General features: G+C 49.8%; 1 protein-coding gene across 5 annotated transcripts in view; it reads left to right on the top strand.

The window, feature by feature from the left end:
- The window catches only part of Nwd1 (NACHT and WD repeat domain containing 1), a 70145-nt gene that overhangs the window by 22994 nt on the left and 26895 nt on the right, over positions 1 to 20256 (top strand). For all 5 annotated transcript variants that reach the window (XR_015640242.1, XR_015640240.1, XR_015640241.1 and 2 more), the window contains 6 exons: positions 291 to 1560; positions 5346 to 5549; positions 7062 to 7221; positions 9037 to 9154; positions 9909 to 10067; positions 16221 to 16418. Coding sequence is in view for 1 of the 5 variants with exons in the window: in XM_087589498.1 (XP_087445624.1) it covers positions 291 to 1560; positions 5346 to 5549; positions 7062 to 7221; positions 9037 to 9154; positions 9909 to 10067; positions 16221 to 16418 (2109 nt within the window). In the remaining 4 variants the exon portion in view is untranslated. The remainder of the gene's footprint in view (positions 1 to 290; positions 1561 to 5345; positions 5550 to 7061; positions 7222 to 9036; positions 9155 to 9908; positions 10068 to 16220; positions 16419 to 20256) is intronic.

Here is a 20256-nt window from a genome sequence, read left to right as displayed (position 1 = left end):
ATACACACACACACACCCACATATACACATACACACATACACATACATACACATAATATATCCCCTCCATACATACACACTCATACACACACACACACACACACACACACACACACACACACACGTGTGCTCACAAATCCTAACCTCCTATGTGGGCTTTTGCAAGCCGTACCAAATGGCTGTCCCATTTATTAAGTTTGACAGCCTGTGTCCCTCTGAGCATGTTTCCCAGCAGTCCCTCTCAGGCCTCTGTGACTGTGATGACTCCTTTTGCCCCCTCTGTTTCGTAGTCATTGAGTGGGAGATCGAGCATGGCCTACTAAACTCAGCACGAGGGGACCAGGGAGCTACCGTCTTCCTGAGAGATGTTCAGGACCTCAGCAAACACATCTTGGATGATTGCTGTCTGAAGATGGTGGATCGGCTGGCAGATGGCTGCCTAGATACCAATGCCCAGAGTCTTCTCAGCGGTCTTAAAGGGCGCATACTGGACGCTCAGCCTGGAGCCCTAAAGTCCCACCACCTGCCCTGGAGCCGTGACCTGGTCAACCCCAAGAACAAGACTCACGCCCGGTACCTGAAGCAACTGAGTGAGCAGTTTGTAGCCAGGACCAACCATCAGGTCCTGGAGCAGCTCCGAGAGCTGGAGTTGGCCAGGCAGGAGCTGGGTTGGCTCTACCAAGAGATCCGTCACCACCTCTGGCAGAGCACAGAGTCTACCAAGGTGTTCTGTGGCCACCAGGAGCTCCTGGCCCAGCTCAAGCAGCGGCTCAGACAGGATGAGAGCCGGACGCATACTCCCTTGGTTCTCTTTGGACCCCCAGGCATTGGGAAGACCTCCCTCATGTGCAAGCTAGCCCAGCAGGTACCAGAGCTGCTTGGCCACAAGACAGTGGCTGTCCTCAGGCTGCTGGGGACATCAAAGCTAAGCCTGGATGCCCGCAGCCTCCTCAGGAGCCTGTCCTTCCAGCTGTGCTTGGCATATGGGCTGCCATTGCCCCCAGCCCAGGTCCTGGAGGCTCACAGCAGGGTGGGCCACTTCTTTCACATCCTACTCCACACCGTGTCCCAGAGGAACTTCGAGTCCCTGGTGTTGCTCCTGGACTCTGTGGATGACCTGGATTCCATACGCCATACTCCGAGGGTCTCTTGGCTGCCCCTCAAGTGTCCTCCGAGGGTGCACCTCATCCTCTCTGCGTGCTCTGGCCAGCAGGTGTTATGCAACCTGCAACAGACCCTCAAGGACCCCAGCGCCTACTGGGAGGTGAAGGCCCTGTCTGGAAGTCAAGGCCAGGAGTTCATCCAGCTGCTGCTGGCTGCAGAGAGGAGGATGCTGAGCCCGGGTCAGAGAGATGTCCTCTGGGCCAGCCTCCCAGAGTGTGGCCACCCCGGGAGGCTAAGGCTGGCCTTCGAGGAGGCCCGGAAGTGGGCCTCCTTCACTGTGCCAGTGCCCTTGGCCACCACAGCAGAGGAAGCTACACATCAGTTCTGTATCCGCCTGGAGGAGACACACGGGCAGCTGCTGGTGGCTCGTGTTCTGGGCTACATTGTGTCTTCCAGGTAAGTTTGCCTTCCTCCTCCCTCTTTCTCTCCTCCTGCTTTCCCTCCCTCTGTCCTCTTCCTCCCTCCTTCCATCCCTTTCTTCCATTCCTCCCTCCTCCTGCCCCCTTCCCCCTCTCTCCTTCCCTCCCTCCTCCCTCCCTCTTACCTTTCTTCCTCCCTTCCTCCTCCCTTCCTCCAACCTTTTCCCTCCCCCTCCCTCTTTCTTTTCTGTTGATTTGTTGTGTGTGTACAGTGTGCACACTCTGAAGCCATAGGACTTTGGGCATCCAGCTCTCTCGCTGTCCACATCACTCCTTTGAGACAGGCTCTCTTGCTGAACCTGGATCTAGGCTGACCCCAGTGAGCCCAGCATTCCTGTCTCCGGGCTTGGGCCACATCCACATAGCCACACCCAGCCTTTTATTGGGAGGCCGAGGACCTACACTAAGGTCCTAACTCCCAGAGCAGGTTCTCCTCCCCCCAGCCATAACCCTCCTCTTCAGGGATGTGAACAGAGCCTGTGTTTTGTGGAGGTTAGGCATGTGCTGCATGATTGAGCCTGGGCCCTGACCTGCATGCAGATTTTTTAAAAATGTATTTTATGTTTGAGTACACTGTAGATGTCTTCAGACACCAGAAGAGGGCCTCAGATCCCATTACAGATGGTTGTGAGCCACCCTGTGGTTGCTGGGATTTGAACTCACGACCTCTGGAAGAGCAGTCAGTGCTCTTAACCACTAAGACATCTCTCCAGCCCCCATAGATTTTGTACCTTACTGCTTTGTTAGAAAGAGTTTGTCAGCTCCAAGAGTTTCCTGGTGAGGCCTTAGGGTTTTTAGATATAGAATCCTGTGCATCTAATTTCTTTTTATTGGCTTATTATCCTGGCTAAGACTTCAAATCCTGGGAGAAGACAGAGTGACATTCGTGTTCCACTTTTGATTTCAGTTGGCATGTGCACAAGGTGCTGGCGGTCACTTTGTCACCTGTAGCCGTTATCACCTCAGGACTGTGGTGGCTGCTGGGCTCCACTTTGATTGCCTTGACACATGGAGTCGACAGAGGGGAAAGTCTTAGGAAGAAGGTTTTGTCTGGCTCTGGTAGGCCTGTGGGCGTATCAGTGGGTGCATGTATGTGTGTGTGTGTGTGTGTGTGTGTGTGTGTGTGTGTGTATGTGTGTGTTCCTGCATGTGTACACATTGTCTGTGCATGTGTGTGATATGTGTGTGTATGTGAAGCACAACTGAGTGTGTGTCCTCATGTAGGTGCATGCATGTGTGCATGTGTGTATATATATCTGTGCGTGTGTGTGTGTGTGTGCGTGTCTGTGTGTTTGCCTTGATTGTTCCTTGAAACAGGAGGACCGGATCAGAACGTGGTAGCAGCAGCACAAGCTGGCCCTGGACTGTGAGGGAGGGAGGAGCCACTGGAGTCTAAGCTGTGAGCCGGTGGCCCAGGCGCGCACATTTAGTCCTCTCTGCTGGTGACTGTGGCTATGCCGTAGCCGGCTGACTGCAGCGACTCGACCTGTGACTTCCTTGCCAGAGTGGCCTGTGGCCTGGGATTGTCTGCCTAACAGCCTCTGCCTCCCGATGGTCAGGGCGTTTTATTACGAGGGCTGTCGGTCTTCGTCTTGGTGTTTGCTGCTGTGTTGAGAGGATAGATCGTGTGACGCTCTCTGGCCCCTGGCTTAGTGTCGTGTGTGTGTGTGTGTGTGTGTGTGTGTGTGTGTGTGTGTGTGTTTCATTTGCTTCATTATCCTCTCAGCTTTTCGTTTGTCTGTTTGTTTTGAGACAGGGTTTCTCTGCATAGCCCAGGCTCCTCTGGAACTCACTCAGTAGACCAAGCTGGCCTTGAACTCAGTAAGATCCCCCTTGACTGCTGAGATTAAAGGCGTGCGAAACTACACCCAGCTCGATTTAGATGTTAAAGATTTCTTTCATTTTTATCTATGTGAATGCATGTGTCGCAGAGGTGGGGGTTGTGCACACGAATGCAGGTGTTTGCAGAGGCCAGAAGAGGGTGTCAGACCCCTGAGACCTGGTTGTGAGTCGCTGGATGCGGGTGCTAGAAAACAAATCAAGATCCTTTGCAAGAGTAGCAAGCATTCATTTTTTAAAAATTTGTATTGGGGGGCTGTGGATTTAGCTCAGTGGTAGAGCGCTTACCTAGGAAGCGCAAGGCCCTGGGTTCGGTCCCCAGCTCTGAAAAAAAGAAAAAAAAATTGTATTGGTTATTTTATTAAGTAGCAAGCATTCTTAACTACTGAACCCTCTCTCCTGTCCTTAATTCAGAGAGGGGAGGAGAGGTAAGGTATTGTGATCATATATAGACATCTTTTGTGGTGACGGATCTCAGTTGTCGATTTGATATCCCAGGCAGAGAAAGCCTCAGAGGAGTGGCCCACGGGCAAGTGTGTGGAGCATTTTTTAAATTACTAGTTGATAGGAGGGCCCAGCCCAATGTGGGCAATGCCAACCCCTAGGGCTTCAGTTCCAGCCTCCAGGTAAGAATCTGCCTTGAGCTCCCACTCCGGCTCCCCTTAGTAAAACACCATGTAGCAAAAGGAACATTTTCCTCTCTACGTTGATTTTCTTTTTCAGGCCTCATTATGTATCCTTGGCTAGCTTAGAACTCACTGTGTAGACCAGGCTGGCCTTGAACTCACAGAGATCTTCCTGCCTCTACTTCCAGAGGATAACTTGCAGGAGTTGGTTCTCTCCTTCCACCGTGTGGGTCCCAGGTGGAACTGGCATGGTTTATGTTGGCACTGTTGCCTTCACCCTCTGAGCCATATTGCCAGCTCAATATAATAAATTCTACTATCTATATGCATAACATGGATATAATATGTACTATAAATGATGTATAGTGAACACACATGTTTGTGCATACTAAGCATATATGTCTCTGTACATCATCTCAACTCTATTTTTATTAAACACTTCTTTTTTTAAAATATTTTTTAAAATGTATTTATTCTTTTATGTTAAGAGTACACTGTTGCTGAATTCAGACAAACCAGAAGAGGGCATCAGATCCCATTACAGATGGTTGTGAACCACCATGTGGTTGCTGGGAGTTGAACTCAGGACCTCTGGAAGGGCAGTGTTCCTTAATCACTGAACTGAGCCAGCCCTGTGTTTATTTGTTTGTTTGTTTGTTTGTTTGTTTGTTTTTTGAGACAGTGTCTCTCCACATAGCTAGGGTTGTCCTGGATCCTTGCTATGTAGACTGGCTGGCCTCGAACTCATAGAGATCCATCTACTTCTGTCTCCCAGTGCCTGCTACCATGTCCGGCTCTAAACTATTCTTATAGTTGTGTGCATGTCAGTGTGCTGGTCTGTGCACCTCACTGCAGGTCATATCCTCCAGGAGCTGCCTGACTTGGGTGCTGGGAATTGAACTCAGTCCTGTCTTTGAAAGGCACTCTCTCTCCAGCCCTTAAAAAATTGTGTGTGTGTGTGTGTGTGTGTGTGTGTGTGTGTGTGTGTGGCCCAGGCTGTCCTAGAACTCACTATGTAATCAAGGATGACCTTGAGCTCCTGATCTTCCTGGCTCCATTTCCCCAGTGCAGTGATAACAGAGGTCACCGCATGCCTGAGGCCCCCCTGAGCTTGTGCATAATTCTGCAGATGTGCATGAAGAGGCTGTGTCTGTAGTGCTCTGTGCATCAGCCCATCCTTGGTACTTGAGGGGTGTATTAGTCCAAACTGATCTGGAGGTTCTCTGACAGAAGCTGCCTACATGGTCCCTCGCATCCTCCTCACAGGTCACAGTGTGCTGTGTCCCCTCACCCACAGGTATGGTCTCTCAGAGGCAGAGCTGAAGGATGTGTTGTCTTTGGATGATGAAGTCTTGCAGGCTGTGTACCGGGATTGGACACCACCCAGCAAAGAGCTGCTGCGCTTCCCGCCCCTGCTGTGGGTGCGGCTCCGCAGGGACCTGGGACACTGCCTGGTCAGGAGGCCTGTGGACGGCTGCATTCTACTGGCCATTGCACACAGGTAGGCCCTAAGAAGGGACACTGTCTTCGTGGGACCCTGAGAGCAAAGGCTGCCAACCAAATCCTTGATTTCCTTTTCTGGGGTAGTCAGGCAAGCTAGTGTGAGTCAGGTTCCAGTGTAAACCCTACACACCTAAGTTTGTGGGGTTTGTGCATTCATTTGAGTGTTGTGTGCGGTGCTATGAAACCCCAAGCAGAGGCTCCACCCCTGAGTCACACCCCCAGCCTCTCACTGGAGGATTCTAGGCAGAGGCTCCACCCCTTAGCCACACCCCCAGACCCTCACTGTAGGATTCTAGGCAGAGGCTCTACCCCCGAGCCACACCCCCAACCTCTCACTGGAGGATTCTAGGCAGGGACTCCACCCCTTAGCCACACCCCCAGACCCTCACTGTAGGATTCTAGGCAGAGGCTCCACCCCTTAGCCACACCCCCAACCTCTCACTGGAAGATTCTAGGCAGAGGCTCCAACCCTTAGCCACACCCCCAGACCCTCACTGTAGGATTCTAGGCAGAGGCTCTACCCCCGAGCCACACCCCCAACCTCTCACTGGAGGATTCTAGGCAGGGACTCCACCCCCAGCCATACCTCAGCCCCCTTTTTTCATCCTGTGTGTGCGTGGTATGCATTTGTGTGGGGTACTCTCACCCAAGCTGTGTGCACATTTGGAGGACAGAGGTTGACCTCAGGTTTTTCCTCCATCACTCTTCATCGTGTTTTGAGATAGGATCTTTCACTGAACCTGGAGATCGCCAGTTCAGCACACTAGCTGTGCAACCAAACTCCCAGATTCCTCTTGTTTCTGTTCCCTCCCAAGTGCTGGGGCTGCAGGTTCTTCCCACCTCAGCAGGCTTTGACATGTGAGCTGGGGATTTGAACTCAGATCCTTATGCTTGCATAGAACGCACTTTATCCACTAAGCTGTACTCTGGACCCCTTTTCACACCCCCCCCCCCCCAGCTGAGGACAGAACCCAGGGCCTTGCGCTTGCCTAGGCAAGCGCTCTACCACTGAGCTAAATCCCCAACTCCACCTTTTCACTTTTCAATTTCCCATTATGCCTTGTTAAGTTGCCCAAGCTGGTCTAACCACACACGACTTCAACTTGTTACCCTCCTGCCTCTTGAATGGCTGCAATGACAGTCATGTACCACCATGCCAGGTCAAAGGTTCCTTTTACGTTTATTTATTATTTTCTGTATATGTGTGGATGGGTGCATGCCATGGTGTGTGTGTGTGTGTGTGTGTGTGTGTGTGTGTGTGTGTGTGTGTGTGTGTGTAGGTCAGAGGACAACTTTGGGAATTGGTTTTCTCCTCCCCTGATGTTATAGCAAGTATTGAACTCAAGTCATGAGGTTTGGAGCAATCACTTCTACAGAGAGAGAGAGAGAGAGAGAGAGAGAGAGAGAGAGGCCATTTTAGAGACCAGTTTCAGGGCAGGGGTGAACGGACAGCCTCTGAGCCTGAGCCTGCACTGTCCCTGGGCCATCAGCCTGCATCCTTTCTCCACAGACAGCTGTCCCAGGTGATTCAAGTTCGATATCTGTCTGGGCCTGAGAGAGCCAAGAGGCATGGTGTGCTAGCTGAATTCTTCTCTGGAGCCTGGAGCCAGGGGATCAAGAAACTTATCACCCTGCCACTAGTGGGGAAGCCCCTGAACCTGGACCGCAAGGTGAGGCCACTGGCCACTCCACTCTCAGAGCCACATTTCGCCATAACTGTCCTTTCCCCTCTTTTCCACACAAAACACCCTCTGAATCCCCTTTGGTTCCCTCTCACGGGCAACCCCTCAGCCCTGAAAAGCAGTTCTGGGTGCAGGTCTCAGTAGACACACGGGTGCTGTTTTGCACTAAGTATTTACGGGACGTGCGCCATTGATGAGGACAAAATGAAAATGTCAGTCAACACCGGGCTGGTTGAAAACGCTCCACCTTCCACTGTCAGCTGCTGAGCCAGGAAGAAGCGGCCTCCCTGCTCTTAGCAGGCGACATCTGAGCTGAATCTCAGCAGGGGGCTGTGACTCTGCTTTAGATGAAGACTTACGCCTTGGCTGAACACGTGAATCCGCATTAAAAAGCCAGGGGCTAGAGAGAGCAGAGAATACCAGTTTGGTTTCCAGCACACACACACAAAATGGCTGCTCACATCTGTAAGTCCAGTACCAAAGCATCCAACACCCTCTTCTGGCGTCCGTGGGCTCGGTACCTATATGGCACACAGATATACATGCAGGCAAAACACCCATATACATAAAGTAAACCCAAAAAAGGGCAGAAACGATCAGGCACGGTAGGAGTCACACCTTTAATCCCAGCACTCAGGAGGCAAAGGTAGGCGAATCTCTATGAGTTCAAGTCCAGCCTGATCTATAAAGTGAGTTCCAGGGCTGCATAGTGGCAAGACTATGACTCATAAGACAAAACTAACCTAGACCAAAAGCCCATCATGGGGTATTTGGTGACTCTCTGGGACTTGATGGCCAGTCTGTCTAGCACAGTTGGTGTGATTCAGAGTCAGCCTGTCTTGGAAAGGCACATGGAGAGCAACTGAGGAAGAACTGTCTGTACTGCTCACGCACATGTGTGTACCACACACACACACATAGGTACATTATGATGACTGGGGTACACACAGAAGTGAGCAAAGAACAACACTCCCATACTCGGGGAGACCCACTCCGACCAGTCTTGCATACAGTTCTTCCTGGTCCTTTCCCTGTGGGCCTCCGTGTTATGGACACTGAGGATGCTGTTCCCATGTCCCCAGCTCGGAGCTCAGGTCAGCTCAGCCACCTCTGTCTTTGACAGCCTTCAGGATTTCCTCTCTGCTCTCCTAGCCTGGGACACCCTGCTTCACTTCACCCTGTTTACACAAGGAACAGTTCTAGAACGCAGTCTGGCCAAGCCTCTCCTTTGATACCCCTATAGCTCCCCAGTGCCTCCATCTCCAGTTTGAGCTGGTTAGCCTGTCTACCAAGGCTCATCTGCTGCCCTGTCTGAGTCTCCCTGAGGGTCTGCCTAAGCTCATTGTGCTAAGCTCCAGGTCTTTGTCTATCACTGCGTCTTTGTTTTTGTTATTGTTGTGTGTGTTTGTTTTTGTTTTGGAGATGGGAGTCTCTTCTTTCTATGTTGGTCTAGAACTTAAGCGAAAGCAATCCTCCTGTGTCTGCCTCCTGAGGCTGGGGGACTGCAGGTGAGCACCACAGTGCCCGGCAATGCCATTGCTCTGAGGTATTTTAGCAGACAGACTTGGAGGCCCAGCTCCAATGTCCCACCTTCAGCAGAACTTTCCCATATCCCTACATGCCTCATCCTTGAATTGCTCAAGCCCCAGGTCCCTTCTTCTGTCGGAGATGATGGGTATCTCTGTTTGCTGCTATGTCCCTGTCTCCTCCAGCACCATCTGGTGCCACCTTGGCCAGTGTTTGGGGCATGAAGGAAGCACTTGAATTCAAGCCCAAGCTAACGCCACTTCTCACCTCCACCAGGTGGCCCCACAGCCACTGTGGTTCTCAGGCACAGTGGCCAACTGGAGGAAGCTGACCGAACTGCCCTTCCATCTGCTGCATGCAGGCTGCTTGGAGGAGTTAAAGCAGGAGGTGCTGGGTAAGGGGGCCATGACAAAGATCATGAGGGCCTTAGAGGCTTCACCTACCTATCCATCCGTCCGTCCGTCCATCCATCTGTCTGTCCATCCACTCATCCATCATCCATCCATCAATTCATCCATCAATCTGTCTATCCACTCATCCATCCATCCACTCATCCATCTGTCTGTCCATCTGTCTGCCCATCCATCCATCTGTCCACTCACCCATCCATCCATCCGTCCGTCCATCTGTCCACTTATCCATCCATTCATCCATATGTCCGTTTATCTATCCTTTCATCTATCTGCCACAACTTTACTGGCTTAACTCTGTAGTTTTCCCTTCAGTACCAACCTCCGCCCATCCATCCTCCACTCATCTGTCTCTTGTCCATTTGTCCACTTAGGCAACTTTCTGTCCATTCATCTATTCATTAACCTGCCCACCCCTCAGTCTATCTAAGTACCTGTTCCACCCACCTGTTTTGCCACCCACTGCCCATACCTGTGATTTTCAAACAACAGACATTCTTACTCAGGAGACACTTGACAAATCTGGGACACATTTCTGAGAGTCACACTGCAGGCAGAGGCTGCTGGCAGTATCTGGAGTGGAGTCCTGGTCATGGCTCCATGTTGCATCGACCACAGCTCAGTGCCCACCACAGAGACTCATCAGCTTCAGCACCAGAAATACTGAGTTTATGAGCCTAGAAAGACAGGATGGCCACTCTCTAGCTCTCAGAATGATCCACTCCTTGTTCTCCACAGGGAACATGAGTTGGATCTCCTGCCGGGGCATCTCTGGGGGCATTGAGGACCTGCTGGATGATTTTGACATGTGTGCCCCTCACATGGACTCTCCTGAGGTCTATCTGGTCAGAGAAGCCATCCAGCTGTGCCGCCCTGCTGTGGAGCTCCGGGGTCTGGGTGAGTGTCCCAGCCTGACAGGCTATGTTGTTCACTGGTCTCCAGAGACACATTCTTCCCTGACTGCAAGTTGACCTTTCACCAACCTACACATCCGTCAATCACTGGTCCATCTGCCCATCCACCCATTCATCCACCTGTCTATCCATCTACCCATCTACCCATTGATCCCCCAGCCTTCCATTCACAAATCTATCCACCCATTCACACATCTATATGTGTCTGTCTCCATCCATTATGTCACTTTCTTGTCTAACCCCACGATGCCTCTTTCAAAACTAACTTGTAGAATTTGGAATGCAGCCAGGAAGAACTTTGGAACAAAACCTGAAAAACCAATATTGTTCCTCCCTCTGGACCCGAGTTTTTCTTTAGACAGGTTCAGACAGGAAATATTTCAGGTTATGAGGGAAATTGTGTCCAGACTTAATAACAGGAGACAAAATCGGTCCCATGAATTTTGTTTTTGTTGTTTGTTTCTCAAGACAGGGTTTCTCTGTGTAGCCCTGGCTGTCCCGGAACTCACTCTGTAGACTAGGCTGGCCTTGAACTCACAAAGATCACCTCCTCTGCCTCCCAAAGGATTTTTAACTGACGAAATCCAGGAAAAAAGGAGAACTGCAGGGGTTGAAAAGATGGCTCAGTTAGCAAAGTGCTTGCCATGGGAGTGGGCTGACTTGCCCTTAGATATCCCCAGCATGCACAGAAGAAGCCATTGTGGTGCTGCACATCTCCCGTGCTTGATGTGGGGCGGAGGCAGGAAGATCAGAGGATCTGCCGGCCAGTTAGTCCAGCTGAACTCGTGACCTCTGAGGTCAGTGAGACCCTCATACCAAAGTGGAGAGTGGATGAAAAAGACACCTGACAGTGATCACTCACATGCATGCACACACGTGAGCATACACACATATGAGTATGCAAATATGAACACATGAGCATGTATACATACAGGCATGTGAATGCATACTTGAACATGCACATACATAAGAAACACATAAGCATGCATACACAGGCATGCAAACATGCACACATGATCATATGCAGATAAGCATGCACACACAGGAGCATGCAAACATGCACACATGGAGCATGCATATGGCAGTGCACATATGCATAGAACACACACAGAATAATCACTGTAGGCAGATGGGGCAATGCACCTGCTTCCCCAGAACTCAGGAACCTGAGGCCAGAGAACTATTCCAAATTCAGTGCTAGCCTGGATTACATAGCATGAGTTATGGTGTGAGACCCTGCTTGAACAAACCACATATATGTACACACACATGTGCACACACACAAAGGAGAAAAGCACATGCTCTTTGAAGATTGTCTTTCCTTCCTTGTCTTAGTCAGCGTTTCTATTCCTGCACGAAACATCATGACCCAGAAGCAAGGTGGGGAGGAAAGGGTTTATTCAGCTTACTTCCACATTGCTGTTCATCACCAAAGGAAGTCAGACTGGAAGTTAAGCAGGTCAGGAAGCAGGAGCTGATGCAGAGGTCATGGAGGGATGTTACTTGCTGCCTTGCTTCCCCTGGCTTGCTCAGCTTGCTTTCTTATAGAACCCAAGACCACCAGCCCAGGGACGGCTCCACCCACAATGGGCTGGGCCCTCCCTCCATGATCACTAGTTGAGAAAATGCCTTACAGCTGGACCTCAAGGAGGCATTTACTCAACTGAGGCTCCTTTCTCTTTGATAACTCCAGCTTGTGTCAAGTTGACACACAACACCAGCCAGTACATTCCCTCAAGACAGATTCTTACTATGTAACTCAATTTGGCCTCAAAGCCACAATCTTCCTGCCTCGGTTGTGGTAACAGGTGTAGCCACCATGTGCAGCTTTATGAAAACTACCCCTTCTTCAGGCTTGAGGGTCTCTCAGGTTAGTCAGTTGGTGCTTCGGATGGCATCCTGTTTCACATGTTATTTTTTTTATCTACTTAAGTGCATTTATATTTTTATTCTATGGGAGTATGTGCATGCACACGTGTGGAGGAGATCAGAGGACAAGGATTCATTTCTCCCTATCATGTAGCCCTGGTTTGTTGTTCTAAAAATATAAAAAATAAAAGGCTGTCTCTTATCCCGCTAGGTCTGGCACTTCAGTGCCCCAAGATACCTGCTGGATATCTTAATTCTCAGTCAGCAAAGCCTCCCACCCGCGCTGCTGCATCCCATATCACACTGCTGAAGGCCTCTCTCTGAGCCTGGCAGCAATCTCTCTACCTATCCAGTTCCCAAGGCAGGTTTCCATGCCAGAAACACACATCCCAACTCTGTGGCGGCCCAGACCAGCCGCTGGACACTCTCTTACACTTAAATCTACACATGAAAGAACACACAACACAATAACCTCTGATCCAATCGATAAGATTTAATTGCCCACCTAAACATACAAAGCCCAGTACACACCCATCCCTTAAGAACATTCAGAACAACCTGTAAAGGCATGGAATCTTAACACCACCTGCCATATTGTCCTGCCACGCCCCCCCTCCTCTCTCCCTCTCTCCCTCCTCTCTCTCCTCTCTCTCCTGCCTCTTCATCTTTCCATTGCAGTCTCCTCCCCTTCCTTCAAACTCCCCCTCCCCGCCCATCCTTCCTTCTCCTCCAATGACATGCCTCTTTCTATCCTGTACCTGCCCTCACCTGCATTTTACAAATTCAATGGGGAGAAGGTTCTGGTGAAGTCACGTGAGTCCTGAGTATCGGACTAGGCAGCCATCCTAGAGGCAGTGGAATTAGCATCAACATACAGATAACTCCAGGGCAAACCACAACACTGGTTAATGGCAATCACCTTTGTCGGTGAAGCCATCTCCTCTGCCCCAAGATTTTATTTGAAAGTAAATTTGGGATGGGGAGCAGAGACCGAGCTTGGTGCTGTAGTCCCAGGCTAGAGCCCCAACATTGACGGCTCCCAGAGAAACAGCCTAGCCGCTCACCTGACTCAACGGGTGACAGGCTGTGTGAGGGAATATTGGGTGTTCAAGGTCTGCCTCAGCTACGTAAGACATAAGACAGAAGACAAGGAAGGAGGGCGAGAGGGCGGGAGGGAGGGAAGGAGGAAAAGAAAAATTAAACAAACCCGGAAAAGATAGGTTCTGGGTCATAGCTCGTTAGTAAAGTGTTCTCTGTACAAGCGTGAGTACTTGAGTTCAAATCCCTAGCTCCACTTAAGAGCTCAGTGCAGCAGCATGGGCCTGCAATCCCAGGTGCATGTCAGAGTGCAAACTCGGGGATACAGTAGGCAGATCCCAGACTAGCTGAGGACAGGATCAAGGAGAGCCTCGATCTGAAACAGTACATGGATCATGACCTAAAGGATCTTTTGGCCAGCCTGGGGACCCGAGTTCAGTCCTGCCACCCACGTGCTGGGAAGAGAGAATAGATTCCCACAGGTTCTCCATCGACTGCACACATACATGCACACAAAGAGAAAACAAGATGAAATGAAATGTAAAGAGTTAAACCTTCAAAAACTTCAAAGATAAATTGTAATCTTAGAGTTTGGTAAACCATACCTCTGGCTGTGTTCTATGGGTGTGTCAGATAGGTGTGAGTGTGTCAGGTAGGCATGTCCTGTGGGTATCCTTGTCCCCTGTATTTGTCTGATGTGTATGTGGTGTGTCTGTGTGTGTAGTGTGTCTGGTGTGTGTATTGTGTGTGTGTGTCTGATGGGTATGTCTTGTGTGTGTAGTGTGTGTGGTGTGTATGTGTATGTGTATGTGTGTGGTGTGGGTGGTGTATGTGTCTACTGTATGTTATATAATGGGTGTGTCTGGTGTGTATGTGTGATGTGTTTGATGTGTATGTCTGGTGTGTGTATCTGATAGGTGTGTGTGTGTGTGTATGTGTGTGAGATGGTTATGTCTTATGTGTAGTGTATGTGTGTATAGTGTGTGTGGTGTGTATCTGTATGTGTGTGGTATATGTGTCTAGTGTATGTTGTCTGATGGGTGTGTCTGGTGTGTGTGTCTGATAGGTGTGTGTGGTGTGTGTCTGTGTGTCAGGTGTGTCTTTGATGGCCATGGAGTGCCAGGAATCTGTCTGTCCCTGCCTCTGTCTCTGCCTCCCAGGTTACAGTGCACACTAATTAGAAAGCTGGCTTTTACCTGGGTTCTGAAGATCAAACTTAAATCCCGATGCTTGTAAGGCCAGCACTTACCAACAGAGCCACCTCTGCATTCTGTAGCATTAGGTCCACTCCATAGCTGTGCAACTCCATTATCACCCTCGAAGACAGTTTCCCCATGAAACCTTTATTCCCTATCTCCCTCCCCAGGTCCAGGCTCCTTCCTCTTAGGCTGCTTTTGGGCTCCCTCCTTGAATTTGAAGGCTCTACATACTTCCTGTAAATTGTCTGAGACACAGTCTCGTGTGTCCCAGGGTGATCTTGAACTCTTCATGTACTGAAGAATGACTTTGAACTCCGGATCCACTTGCTACCACCTCCCGAGTGCTGGGACGACAGGGATGTACTACTATGTTTGCTTTACGTGGTGCTGGGGATAGAGCCCAAGGATTTATGCATGTTGGGGGAGCACGCTACCTACTGAGCCATCCCCCACAATATACCACCAGCAAGGACTTTGCAAAAGCTCCTTAATTTACAACCTGGCAGCAGATGGAGTGTGGTAACAAATATCACCACCAGAGGGCGTCGTAGGCAGCGCACGTTCCTGGTGCATTTCTCCTCGAGCATGGCCGCCCTGCAAGCCACAGTGTAGCTTTCAGGGAGCCGGTTCTGAGCCTTATTTATTTATTTATTTATTTATTTATTTATTTATTTATTTATTTATTTATTTATTTATTTATATGTTTAGGCATCCGTGCAGGATAAGGGAATTGGATCCCTGGAGTTTGAGTTACAGGCGATTGTGAATCACCTGATGTGGGTGCATGCTCTTAACCACTGAGAATTTTCTCCACATAAAAAAATGCTTTGTGTGTGTGTGTGTGTGTGTGTGTGTGTGTGTGTGTGTGTGGTCAGTCACTTGTGTGTGAAAGTTGGAGGACAGTCTGAAGGAGTTGGCTCTCTCTTTATATCTTGTGGGTCCTGGGTATTGAACCCAGGTCACCAGGCTTGACAGCAAGCATGTTTATCCACTGAGGGCGAGCTCTAGCCTCTGCTCCTTTTCAGTCAGGCTCATGCTGTCGACCTGGCTTTGAACTCTTTTTTTTTTTTAATATTTTATTTATTTATTATATATGAGTAAACTGTAGCTGTCTTCAGACACACCAGAAGAGGGCATCAGATCTCATTACAGATGGTTGTGAGCCACCATGTGGTTGCCAGGATTTGAACTCAGGACCTCGGGAAGAGCAGTTGGTGCTCTTAACCACTGAGCCATCTCTCCAGCCCGGCTTTGAACTCTTAATCCTACTGTCTGAGGCTCCTGAGAGACTGGACACCAGGCTTGAACAGAAGTGCCCACTGTGGCCATCTTGCTGTGCTGTGCTGTGCATTGGGGGATGATACATTGACGGCCCAGCAGATATGCTTATTCCTGGCTCATGAGCAGAGAGGGGCAGAGGGATGCCAGATGGGCTTCAGGGATGAGGTCAAACAGCAGCTTGGGGTGGTAGTACTTGCCTGGAGTCGTGGACTTTGGCAGAGGTGGCATTTGGAAGCTGGACACAGCTTACCTATCCACTGAGCCTCCCACTCTCTTTCTCTCTTCCTTTCTTCTTTCACCTGTCCATGTATTTACCTTCCCAGTCTTCCCCACACATTTGCCAGTCTGTCCTTGCAGCTCCCTTCAGCCATCAGATTCGTCCCTCCTCCCATCCTCTGCCCACTTTCCAGCCATCTTGAACCCAACCATCAACCATGAACCTTGATCTCAGCTACTTGAGGAGCTGAAGTGAGAGGTTCTCTTGATCCCAAGAGTCAAGGCTGATCCAAAGGTACCCCTTGGAGAAGAGTGGCTGGCTTGAGGAAGAGCTTCAGGCAAAGAGACATGGTCAACAGAGTCCTAGCATCTATCCTCTGCCATGGAGGCAGGGGGATGGATAGACACAGGAGGGATGGCAGGGCCTGGGCTGAGGGCTCCCAGCTTCTCTTCTCTTCCACAGCCCTGTGAAAGTTGGGTCTCATTGGAGTGGCGAGGTTCAGCCAGGTGGGTGACACCTCATTTTGTTGCAGAGAAGAGCATCCTATACACCGAACTCCTGGCCAGACTACTTTTCTTCGCTACGTCTCATCCAGCAATGATTGGACAGCTGTGCCAACAAGCCCAGAGCTGGTTCCGTGCCTGCCCCTACCCAATGCTGGTGCCCCTGGCAGGATTCCTGCAGCCACCTGGTGGACCTCTTCGAGCCACTCTCACTGGGTGTCACAAAGGTGAGTGTCCCCAACATCACAAAACCCACACCAGCTCACTGCGTAATCAGGAGCCTAGGTGCCAGGTATTTGGGCTGCTCTCTGGGGCTCCCCTCTGCAAGGCAGGAGGACTGACCCAAAGTGCCACTGGGACCTTCCCTTGCCATCTCATGCTGACTAGGCTTTCTGTGTCTCCTGGGACTGTAGCTTGCTGCTGTAAATACTGTTAGTGAGCCTGGGGCTGGCAGACTCCTGCCTCTGAGGTTTTGTCCCAGAGAGTTGCTGGCCACAGAGTTCCATAGGACTTAATTAAGTTCTGACATAGTTTTGTCACCGTACGTTCCCTTCTGTGCAACTCACCCACTGCCTACCCCCACCAATACACATCTGTCTACTTTCCACCTATCACCTGCCTATCCACAAACAATCCGATCATCCGCCCCCCTAACTTTATCCATCGATCCACTCACGCTCACCATCCACCAAACTTCCCTAAGTCTATTCATCCACTTATCCCCCCACACCCACTCATCCATCTATTGGTGTATTTGTTCACCAAATCATTGATTCACACATCCATTCATCCACTCACCCATCTATCGTTCCTTCCCTCCAGCCAGTCTTTCACTCGTTATCCACCCCATGCCTGATAGCTATCATTTTTTTTTCCTTTTCTTTTTTTTGGAGCTGGGGACCGAACCCAGGGCCTTGCGCTTGCTAGGCAAGCGCTCTACCACTGAGCTAAATCCCCAACCCCCAGCTATTGTTTTTTTTTTTTTTTTCTTCTTTTTTCTTTTTTTCGGAGCTGGGGACCGAACCCAGGGCCTTGCGCTCGCTAGGCAAGCGCTCTACCGCTGAGCTAAAATCCCCAACCCCCCCAGCTATTGTTTTTAAAAGACATTTTCTTTTTAAATTTTTCTCTCCATCTCTGTCTGTCTCTATCTCTGAGTCTATGTCTGTCTCTGTTTCTCACTCTGTCTCTGTCTATCTGTCTGTCTCTCTGTCTCTGTCTTTCTCTGTCTCTCTGTCTCTCTCTCTTTCTCTCTCTGTCTCCGTCTCTGTCTTTCTCTGACTCTCTTTCTCTGTCTCTCTCTGTCTCTGTCTCTCTCTGTCTCCGTCTCTGTCTTTCTCTGACTCTCTTTCTCTGTCTCTCTCTGTCTCTGTCTCTCTCTGTCTCTGTCTCTGTCTTTCTCTGACTCTCTTTCTCTGTCTCTCTCTGTCTCTGTCTCTCTCTGTCTCTGTCTCTGTCTTTCTCTGTCTCTCTCTTTCTCTCTTTGTCTCTCTCTGTCTCTCTCTGTCTCTGTCTCTGTCTTTCTCTGTCTCTCTGTCTCTCTCTGTCTGTCTCTGTCTTTCTCTGTCTCTCTGTCTCTCTGTCTCTTTCTTCTCTGTGTGTGCACTACACATGTATGGGGGCCCCCACAGAGGTCATCAGCCTGTCAGATCCCCTGGAGCTGAGTCACGGACAGTTGTGAACAGCCTGATGTGGGTGTGGAGAACTGAACCCAGGTTCTCTGGAAGAGCAAATGCTCTTAGCCACTTAGCCATCTCTGTAGCCACCCTGTGCCTGCTCTTCCATGATGACTGTCTACACTCCACATGTCCCTTACTAGGCAAGTCCCCGCCCTGCCCCCTCCTCTCATTACTCACAGCTGCTTAGCAACTGACCCTGGAACTGCTTCGAGCTAAGTCTGCACACTGTGAGCTTTGTCTCTCCACCTCCCCACGGGCCCGTCCTCCTCCCTCCTTTCCTTCTTCCACAGCGTTATCTCACTGATCGTGAGACCCACACACTCACAAGGCTCCAGGCTCCAGCTCTGGCTATCCCATGCCCCAGGCAGCTTCTCTCCACAGTAGAAAATGTGACTGCTCAGAAGCCAGAGAGGAAATGACTCAGCAGCTGCACAGTGCTAAGGGTGCTACCGTCGAGGGGAGTCTGAGGGGGGCCAGCAAGAAAGAGAAACTTCATCTTCCCTATGGTGCCACGGGCCCAGGACTCTTGGAGTCTAGTTGCCCTGTCTACTTTCACTGTGAATCTTACTGGCCAATGATGACTGCTGTAGCCCTTACTGTCTTGGTAACATTCAAACCAGGAAGAAGGGGAGAGAGGGATGGACAGCAGGCCTCTTCCTTTTAGGGGCATCACCTAGAAGAACTTGTTTCTACTCTTACGTCATTGAACTAGTACTAAGGCATCTCCAACTGTAAGACTGTGAGAAAATATTCTCCTCCTGTGAGCATTGGTATAATTTCTGTCTCTGTCTCTCTTTCTCTCTGTTCTGGAGGTTGTGTGGGTAACTATTTGCTCAGATAAAAACACCTTTTTAGACACAGGGCTTTCCATCACGTCTAGGACACAGATGCGTCTGTGCTTTGCGGACTTCCTCTAGTCAGCAATTGAGGAGGCTCTGCCCAACGTGGGCTTCCGCTTCCTGACTTGTTTACATGGGAGTAAAATGGGAGTTAATGTTTCCAAGATCACACAGTAACTTTGAGTACATGAGAAGAAAAAGGAAAAACAAAGAAATAAAGTAAGGTTGTCTGTATAGCTGGGCCAATCATGACTTAACAGTCCCCACCAATCAACCCTTCACATCTGGGGAAACTGAGGCATGAAGAAAGAAAGGACTCGAAGGCATTCAGAAAAGTCTGGTTTCTGCATGCCGAGTTTCTCTTTTCTTTTAAAAACTCATTCATTTTATCTTTATGTGAAGGTCTGTCTGGTGACTGCCTGCTTGGTTTTGGCACAGGGGTCCTTTCGGTCCCCCTTAGATTCTTTCTCAGTTACTCTGTTCCTTATTATAGGTGGCTCCTACCTGTCTATACATGCATACGATGTACATGCCATGAAGCCCAAACTCAACAATACAGCTTCTAGCTACATTCCAGGGACCTCTGCTCTGCTGTATTAACATGGGTTCTGGGGATCCAAACCCTGGTCCACATGCTTAGCTGCACGAAGCCATCCCTCTCGGTCATGGGCTGGTGTTATCTGAGGCTAACTGGGTACTTCTCGGGCTCAGGAATATTTTAACCAAAATCTACCTAGATGAGACTGTTTGCCTAATCTCCATTTTCCTCCCCTCCTCCTCCTCTCTCTGTGTGTGTGTGTGTGTGTATATGCATATGCCCATGTCTGTGCATGTGTATGTGTGCATATCTGTGCATGTGTACACATGTGTGTGTACACGTATTACAGACTATGACACTGAGGATGACATGGCAGAGCAGGTCGTCTTCTGCCTTTAAATGGTCCTGGGATGGAACTCAGATGGCTAGGCTCGTGGGGAGAACTGGGGAGAACTCTTAACCTGCTGGAACAGCCAGCATGTGGGTTCCTAGGATCATTAGGTTTGGTGACAAGCCTCTCACCAGCCCAGCCTGTGATGGGAAAGGAAGAAGGAGATAACTTACTCTTGCAAGTTTTCCTCTGATATACACATATATTTACACATGTACATACACACACAGACAGACAGACACATACATGGAGAGATACACACAGACATATACAAACATACACACAGATACACAGAGACCAGAGACACACAGGAACATACACACACACATATATAGAGACACACAGAGACACAGACATACACGAACACACACATAGACACACACACACACACAGACAAGCATGCACAGAGATACAGACACACAGACACATACACAGACATACAAAGATACACACAAGGGACATACACACACAGCAACACACACAAACACATACACATATAGATATACAAACACACACACACAGACTCACACACACACCCAAGACACACACTCATACACAGACACCCAAGACACACACAGAGACACACAGACACACACAGACAGAGATGTACACAAACACTCA

Source organism: Rattus norvegicus, chromosome 16 (assembly GCF_021556685.1).
Source record: "Rattus norvegicus strain SHRSP/BbbUtx chromosome 16, alternate assembly SHRSP_T2T, whole genome shotgun sequence".
Classification (NCBI taxonomy): domain Eukaryota; kingdom Metazoa; phylum Chordata; class Mammalia; order Rodentia; family Muridae; genus Rattus; species Rattus norvegicus.
The sequence above is the reverse complement of the archived record's forward strand: the minus strand, read 5'-3'. Positions and strand labels throughout refer to the sequence as shown.